General features: G+C 30.3%; 1 protein-coding gene across 1 annotated transcript; it reads left to right on the top strand.

Annotated features, from left to right (window-relative positions):
- The first annotated feature begins 6,578 nt into the window (after positions 1-6,578).
- LOC136208123 (heavy metal-associated isoprenylated plant protein 3-like) lies at positions 6,579-8,459 on the top strand. The gene is made up of 5 exons (XM_065998944.1): positions 6,579-6,704; positions 7,169-7,316; positions 7,381-7,601; positions 7,682-7,760; positions 7,843-8,459. Exons 1-5 carry the CDS (start codon positions 6,579-6,581, stop codon positions 8,457-8,459), a joined length of 1,191 nt encoding a protein of 396 aa, XP_065855016.1.
- The last annotated feature ends 519 nt before the right edge of the window (positions 8,460-8,978 follow it).

Raw genomic sequence — 8,978 nt, 5'->3', positions numbered from 1 at the left:
ACTATAACAACTATTGTTTAATAAAAATAAAACAACAACATAATTGAGAACAAAATAACTACAACATATGAAAAAAATCGAATATTTACCTTCAGAAATATAATACTATATATCGTGACCAATGAATATAATGGTGGAATACTATCTATCATGCTTTATATAGAAGTTTATTTGTGACTTTTGGATTTCCTTTGCTTTGTGTTTTTTCATCTTCCCGTAACTCTTTCTTTCTTTTATTATTTTAATTAATAGGCTAGTAATTATTTAATATATTATAAATATAAATTTGTTATTTTTAATTAATTAAATATTTATTTTTAATTAATTAAATATTTTTAATCTGATTGTTTACTACATTGACAACTCATCAAAAAGACCTCTAAAACACTTATTCTCATTTCTCTCAGCTTCCGTAATTATATATAGTATAGAAGTATAGATTCTTTTGATGTCGGTGATATTTAGATGCCAACGACCTCTCGGTGACTAGAAACGGCATTTCGGCGACCAAAAACAGTATTTCGGCGACAATATTTCGGTAACTGTATTTTAGATTCAATTTATTTTTAAAATGTTATCGGTATGATTTTGTGTAAGTTTGGTTTCGGTAGTTGCGTTAAATTTTAATAGGGTTGTGATTAGTAATTTATCAAGCTTATAGGTTACTAATAAAATATAAAAATATAAATTTTAGACTAGTTGTCCTTTAGATTTATCGAAGTAAAATTCCGTATTAAGACCTTTAGCCGTCTTACGAGTTTAAAGGTATAATTGGTCCAAATTAACTACGTCGGTTCAAAATTAATATCTCAGTGACCGAAAATAATCTAATAAGAATATTTCGAGTCCAACTGATCAGTATTAGTATAATCTAATAAAAGGACCAATGCTGATATTTACCAAGTAGAGACGGTATCGAATATAAAATTAGTATAAGAGTTTGGAACATAAAAATAGTACAGTGTCACGAGTCCAACTGATCAGTATTACATGAACTATTCCGCTGATAATGGCAAATAAAAATAGTCCGATAAAAATGTATGAAAATAGTCCAATAAAAATGTATGAAAATAGTCCGATAAAATATTTGGTATAAATTTTATTTAAGTCTATTTCTATAATATTTGAGTGAGTTTAATTTGATGAAATTGTCAAACTTATGATTTTTTTTTATGGAAATAGATTCTTTAAAGTATTTACTTTTGATTTTAATTATAAAATGATTAATTTGAAGTATAATTTTATGCTTGTGGTATTTATTTGAAAATTGAGTCGAGAAAATGAATTCGACTATTTGATGCGAATTATTTTTGGATTGAGGAAGCTACTACGGTTATTATTATTATTTATGAGATTTGAATTGAAATCAAATATGATTTTTATATTGTGATATTTTGAAAGATAAAATGGTTTTGTCCATCTAGGATTGCCCGGGGTAGGAGTTGTAAGAATTGTAAGACCATACCTAAGGGCAGTATGGCCAGAGTGCACAGCTGGTAGTCCTAACGTTAGGCAAGGCGATATATGAATGAGATATCTCGATTATTGATATGATTGATGTTATGATAAGCTACACGGGTGGAATTCGAGGATGGACACACACGCAAATTTAGTATTACGTTTTGAAAAGGCTTGATGATTTGAAATATAATTTTACGTTTATTTGATTACGAATTTGGTTTGATAAAGCGTCGGTTTGATGAAACGTTGTTCGATTTGATTGCGTTTGATGAAACATTATTCGATTTGATTCATTTTGATAAAACGTTGTTCGATTCGATTCGTTTTGATAAAACGTTATTCGATTTGATTCATTTTGATAAAGTGATTTATATATATTAAATTATATAGTAATAAAGTGAAATATATAATTAAGTTATTAGCGAATCAATCAACGTGTCAATAAGTTAAAATGAGTTAATAAGTTAAGAGAACTACCTATCAGAACTACCTAAAATAGGTTGAACTACGTGGCTTTGATTCCTGGTTTAAAGATTAAAAGAAGTTGGGGATACGTAGGAAGCTCGATAGAATTATCGAGTCCAAGCCAAATAATAAATAAAACTTTAGGTAGTTTAAATAAATTTTTATCTATTAGAAAATCGATTCGCCTTTTTGTCTTACGAATGCCCGTTAACCTATTTTTCGTTCATACCCGAAGCCGATTTGGGTCGGGTGTGACATTTTGGTATCAGAGCCTAGGTTATTTTCTTCGGACCTAGTGTGGTGGATTGTGATTTAAGAATGTGAATTTTGTGATAGAAGTCTGAACATTATATAGCTCGATAGTGGGTTAGGAAAAAAAATCGTAATTAAGTAATTGTAACGATTAATTGTCCTGAGTAAAAATCGATATGCATTTCGAGGATGAAATTCTTTAAGGTGGGTAGAATTGTAACATCCATGTCTAAATTTTTATTTTCGAAATAGATAGTGTTAGTTAATTATAAAATTTAAGTATACTATTGTGTTCTAATTTAATTATTTTAGGTGTACATTAAAAGTTTTGGGTAAATTTTTATAAAATGTTATAAATTAAAAGGATCAAAATTGATATTTTACCAATTCCCAAATTATATATATACGAATTTAGAATTTAGAATTTATTTTATTAGAAATAATTTAAAGATGTGATAGTAAGTAACATGTGGACAATTAAAACACACAATTAATATAACCATAATATTAATTATAATCTAATTATAAATTAATTAAAAAAAATTATGAGTAACATGTGATAAGACACATGTGCTATATACATGTCACCATTTTAAATATTTAAAAGCCATGTGTCCATATCTCAACAATTCATAATCCATGTGTCCATTTTCAAATAAAAGAAAAACATTACATATGACTTATGTAACTATTTTATTATAAGTATAGGAGAAATGAGAGGTTTGTTTGAAAAAAAATGTTTCTTTTAAATGAAAAAGAAAAAGCTTTAGAAAAGTCTATATTTGAGGTGCTACTTAACGTATCAAAAAGAAAAAAATTAGTTTTTAAAATTTTGGTTATTCAATCATTTTTCCTTTAGCAAAAATTCATTTTTATTCTTCAATGGGCCAATTCAACTTGGAGTTTCGTGAAGAAAATAAAGAAGAAAATGTTTTAGTATTTCTATATGATTTTCTATATATATATATATATATATATATATATATATATATATATATATATATATATATATATATATGAATTTATCTATAATAAATTGGTTTTATTAAATGGATTTTCAATTAATAGGGTTATCATTTTAATTTTACAATTCTTTTGATGTCGGTGATATTTAGATGCTAACGACCTCTCGGTGACTAGAAACGGCATTTCGGCGACCAAAAACAGTATTTCGGCGATAATATTTCGGTAACTGTATTTTAGATTCAAATTACTTTTAAAATGTTATCGGTATGATTTTGTGTAAGTTTGGTTTCGGTAGTTGCATTAAATTTTAATAGGGTTGTGATTAGTAATTTATCAAGCCTATAGGTTACTAATAAAATATAAAAATATAAATTTTAGACTAGTTGTCCTTTAGATTTATCGAAGTAAAATTCCATATTAAGACCTTTAGCCGTGTTACGAGTTTAAAGGTATAATTGGTCCAAATTAACTACGTCGGTTCAAAATTAATATCTCAGTGACCGAAAATAATCTAATAAGAATATTTCGATTATTTTAAATCTTATGAATAAAATATTTTAAGCAAAAGTTAAAATTAATAAATAAAAGGACCAATGCTGATATTTACCAAGTAGAGACGGTATCGAATATAAAATTAGTATAAGAGTTTGGAACATAAAAATAGTACAGTGTCACGAGTCCAACTGATCAGTATTACATGAACTATTCCGGTGATAATGGCAAATAAAAATAGTCCGATAAAAATGTATGAAAATAGTCCAATAAAAATGTATGAAAATAGTCCGATAAAGCATTTGGTATAAATTTTATTTAAGTCTATTTCTATAATATTTGAGTGAGTTTAATTTGATGAAATTGTCAAACTTATGATTTTTTTTATGGAAATAGATTCTTTAAAGTATTTACTTTTGATTTTAATTATAAAATGATTAATTTGAAGTATAATTTTATGCTTGTGGTATTTATTTGAAAATTGAGTCGAGAAAATGAATTCGACTATTTGATGCGAATTATTTTTGGATTGAGGAAGCTACTACGGTTATTATTATTATTATTTATGAGATTTGAATTGAAATCAAATATGATTTTTATGTTGTGATATTTTGAAAGATAAAATGGTTTTGTCCATCTAGGATTGCCCGAGGTAGGAGTTGTAAGAATTGTAAGACCATACCTAAGGGCGGTATGGCCAGAGTGCACGACTGGTAGTCCTAACGTTAGGCAAGGCGAGATATGAATGAGATATCTCGATTATTGATATGATTGATGTTATGACAAGCTACACGGGTGGATTTCGAGGATGGACACACACGCAAATTTAGTATTACGTTTTGTAAAGGCTTGATGATTTGAAATATAATTTTACGTTTATTTGATTACGAATTTGGTTTGATAAAGCGTCGGTTTGATGAAACGTTGTTCGATTTGATTGCGTTTGATGAAACATTATTCGATTTGATTCGTTTTGATAAAACGTTGTTCGATTCGATTCGTTTTGATAAAACGTTATTCGATTTGATTCGTTTTGATAGAGTGATTTATATATATTAAATTATATAGTAATAAAGTGAAATATATAATTAAGTTATTAGCGAATCAATCAATGTGTCAATAAGTTAAAACGAGTTAATAAGTTAAGAGAACTACCTATCAGAACTACCTAAAATAGGTAGAACTACGTGGCTTTGATTCCTGGTTTAAAGATTAAAAGAAGTTCGGGATACGTAGGAAGCTCTATAGAATTATCGAGTCCAAGCCAAATAATAAATAAAACTTTAGGTAGTTTAAATAAATTTTTATCTATTAGAAAATCGATTCGCCTTTTTGTCTTACGAATGCCCGTTAACCTATTTTTCGTTCATACCCGAAGCCGATTTGGGTCGGATGTGACACCGATGGAGAACGCATTTTGAAGAAGTAGAAGAGCAAGAGTGAATCGTCTCCATTTTAAAGGTTTACAATCGTCTTTCAATTGTATTGTTGAAGCTATTTGAACTATGGCTCTTAATCTTACATCTCAATTTTCTGATATTAGTTTATGGATTCATTTGGCTTTGGGTGGGTTGCTGATATAGGTGCTGCAGGTGGTTCCATGGTCTTTCCCACGAATTAGTGTATTGTCGATGTTGTGTCTGCTGATTTACACAACTATATGGTTGGGTTCGATGATCCTAAAGTCGTTCAGAAAGAGGATATTGAACATATTGCCCAAAGGTTTGTCTTTTCATTTGTTCATAATGTGGTCTCATCCTTATGCAATTTAATTGTATGTATTGAGGAAAAAATTAACATCTTCTTATTTACAAACTGCATCCTTTATGTGACACAAATTCTAAAACCAAATCCTATTGTAGGTATAATTTGAACAAATTCTACTCTTTACTTTCTTTTCTTGTTCCCATTTTGTGTTTATTAATCAACATGAGTATTATATTATTTTTTTTCGAGATAGCCTGGACGACTTACATTTTGTAAAGTTATGGTATAATACATCAGTTGCTTTCTGAATTTGTTCAAAAACCTTTATTATCTCCGACACTTACATAGTGTCTCATTAGGCTCATGAACTTACTTAAACTTTAATGATTAAGTCTCTAAATCTTATAAAAACGCCATAAAGGTATAAAAAATAGAAAGTTAATTTGTTTTAAAGATATAGAATTACGAATCAGACCTTTATTTTTTAAGTTTTGACTTTATTTTTATAGATTTAAACAAATTGAAATGAATATCACTTTAAACAAGTTCATAGGCTAATGAATCACTATAGGCGAGTTTAGAAGACCAATATTTCATTTTAAACAAATCTAGGTGGCCAATAGGTTAATTTAAGCAGGTGGAGGGAGTTAACAAAACATTTTATAAGTTTAGGGGGCCAATCAACATTTTGAGATAAGTTCACAAGCTATTAATGTATTTTAACCATTATAAAACAATTAATTGAATTTTAATAGGTTAGAATGGAATACAATTTTAAAACTGAAAAATTTGGACAGTTATAATGTAATAAATTTTGGAATGCATTTTTCTTAAAAATGGGAAGATGTATATTTGACTATATTTAATCAATTTTGAAAATTCAATGAAATTAAATTTAATCGGTTATAAGGTAAATAAATTTGAAACTGAAAATTCAATGAAATTGATTGTTACGATTGAAAAGATTGATTTTTCAGCTATAAAAGACAAACAAATGATGTCTAACCCAATCCATAAAAGTCTCTCTTTTAAAGTAAAAAAGCAAACCTAAAGAGAAAAGTAGGTAATCAAACATCCCTTATTTCAAAGTTAATTTTGTTCAATTAGTTGAATTTTCACTCATTACAAACCATTTTATATTAAATCTTTAGGCCATCGATCTCACCCATTTGAAGTGCTTGACAAACACCGAACGAAGATCAATCTAAATGTGGAAACATTTTAAAAGTGCGGCCATGGTGATGGAGGACCTCCAAGATTATCTAATGATTAAAGCTATGTATGCGAAGAGCAAACTAGCTTTTCGAAAGTGTTCCGACGACATAGATATAGCGATGGAGTTTGTTACTCAACCACATCAAGTGAGTTGTCTGAGTTAATTTCAAATAAATGTTACATGATTTCACATTTTTTTAGATCGGTGTATGGTTGGTAAAATTTTTATTTTTTCAAATTGACCAATATCGATCTCAAAATGAAAATTTTTAAAAATTAAATAATCATATTTTTTATTTTTCAAAATTATCATTTTTGAAGTTTTGTTTCTCTAAACATTAACTTTCTCCCTCATTAAAAAAAACTTCAAATCAAAAAAAATTGAAAAATTAAAATTGATTAAAACATTATTTTTTTAGGTGGATAAATTTGGAAAAATTAAAAGTTTGGCTGAATTAAGTGTAACTGAAATTAAAATTAAAATTACTCTACCAATGTTTTTAACACTGTATATCTTTAATCGATGGTTTTGGCTTTGAATCACACTTTACTGATTCGAATATTCATTAAGAGTTTCTCTCTGATCTAATTTTGTTTTTCTTATGAGCAGACAGAAGGTGAAGGAGATAAAGCTGCTGCCGCCACTGCCGACGGCGGCGAAAAAAAGGATGAACCGAAGCCTGTTTCTGTTTACAAAGTCGACATGCATTGTGAAGGCTGTTGTAAGAAAATTAGAAGAGCGGTGAAGCATTTAGAAGGTGAGAATTGAATAGGATTGATTGGTTTGGATTGCCAATTGAAATTTGTGATTTGTTGTTGAAGGTGTGGAGTCGGCGAAGACGGATCGTCAATCGAACAAATTGACAGTGACCGGGGAGGTTGACCCTGAGAAAGTGAAAAAGAGGCTGGAAAAGAAAATGAAGAAGGAAGTACAGATTGTATCTTCGCAGCCCAAGAAAGACGCCGGCGGTGGTGGTGAGAAGAAAGCGGATGAGAAAGCCGCCGAGAAGAAACCGGAGGTGAAGAAACCACCACCTGAAGAGGTATAAGAATAAAATAATTAATTTAAATTCGTTTGTGATTACAGTGATTAACTCGTTTGGATTTAATTAATCAGAGGCAGATTACGGTAGTTTTGAAAATCAGAACTCATTGTGATGATTGCATTACCAAAATGAAGAACATCATCAGAAAAATCAAAGGTAGATAAATTTTTAGAATATTTTAATCTCTGCGATTATACAAATATTTTTTCAAATTATAACTGACGTTACCGATTAACAGGAGTTGAGAGCGTGGCAGTCGACGACAGAAAGGATCTGGTAACGGTGAAGGGGACAATGGAAGTTAAGGACCTCGTGCCTTACCTGTCGGAGAAGTTCCGGACGTCGGTTGAGGTCGTTCAGCAGAAGACAGACGAGGCAAAGAAAGAAGTCGTCGGCGGCGGCGGCGGCGGCGGCGACGGAGGAGGCGAGGAAAAGAATGATGCTCAGAAAGTGGACGGAGGAGGCGAGGAAAAGAAGGATGACAATAAAGAAGGCTTTGGCTCCAAAGCCGGCGAGAAAAAGAGCCATGGTAAGAAAGATGAAGCCGGAGCTGGAGAAAAAAAGAATGATGATAAGAAAGATGAAGCCGGAGCAGGAGAGAAAAAGAATGATGATGAGAAAGGTGGTGAAAGAGGAGAAGAAGCAAAGGTGAAGAACAAAAAAGCTCCTACTCCTGCTCCAGATCCAGCGACGGCGACAGGGACGGCAGCTAGTGGTGACGGTGGTGCTATGGCGGAGGTAACAAATAAAATGGACTATTATCTGGCATATGTTCCGACTAATTGGCTGGACGGGATATTTTCTCAGAGCTACACTGTTGACCCCACAACATCTACAATACGGTTATGGGTATAACCCGGTAAATCAAGGTTAGCAGCCAAAAGAGTAATGATATGTAATAGGGCTAAAAGAGTAATGATAATTACTGTGAATTTTTATCATTAGTAATGATAATTAAGAATTGGTGTCCTTGATACAGTACATTGGCTTTCTTTTAGCAGTACCAAAACAAACAAGAAGAAAATTTTGAGTTTGGTAAATACACAGCTACTTGTAGTTAAGTTAGTCTTAGAGATCTCCACGAGTTTGAATTCAGGCATGAATATTTCATCCTAAACTAAAACTTCTTAAATTATCAATTAGGCTCTAAGTAAAAATCATCCAATTATCTTCCTATTCTAAAATCAGTAAATGTGACTATTTGATAAAGACTATAATAATCTTAGTGTTGGTTCAAAATAGATTTGGAGAAAAGTGTCTAAAACTGTTCAACCGAACCGAATCAATTGATGATTTTTGCATAGAATGATGACTGAATTGATGATTTTTGCTTAGTTGAAGATTTTAATAGTTTAAGGTTCTAATTGACCTAAA

The sequence above is a fragment of the Euphorbia lathyris genome, chromosome 10 (genome assembly GCF_963576675.1).
Source record: "Euphorbia lathyris chromosome 10, ddEupLath1.1, whole genome shotgun sequence".
Taxonomy (NCBI): domain Eukaryota; kingdom Viridiplantae; phylum Streptophyta; class Magnoliopsida; order Malpighiales; family Euphorbiaceae; genus Euphorbia; species Euphorbia lathyris.
This window is presented reverse-complemented; position numbering and strand designations above follow the sequence as displayed.

Excerpts from the sequence above, each read along its gene's own strand:
- LOC136208123 (XM_065998944.1), top strand. The coding sequence starts at position 6,579 with ATGGTGATGGAGGACCTCCAAGATTATCTAATGATTAAAGCTATGTAT. Across the intron at positions 6,705-7,168 it reads TTGTTACTCAACCACATCAA|ACAGAAGGTGAAGGAGATAA; the intron begins GTGAGTTGTCTG and ends TCTTATGAGCAG. Across the intron at positions 7,761-7,842 it reads CATCATCAGAAAAATCAAAG|GAGTTGAGAGCGTGGCAGTC; the intron begins GTAGATAAATTT and ends ACCGATTAACAG.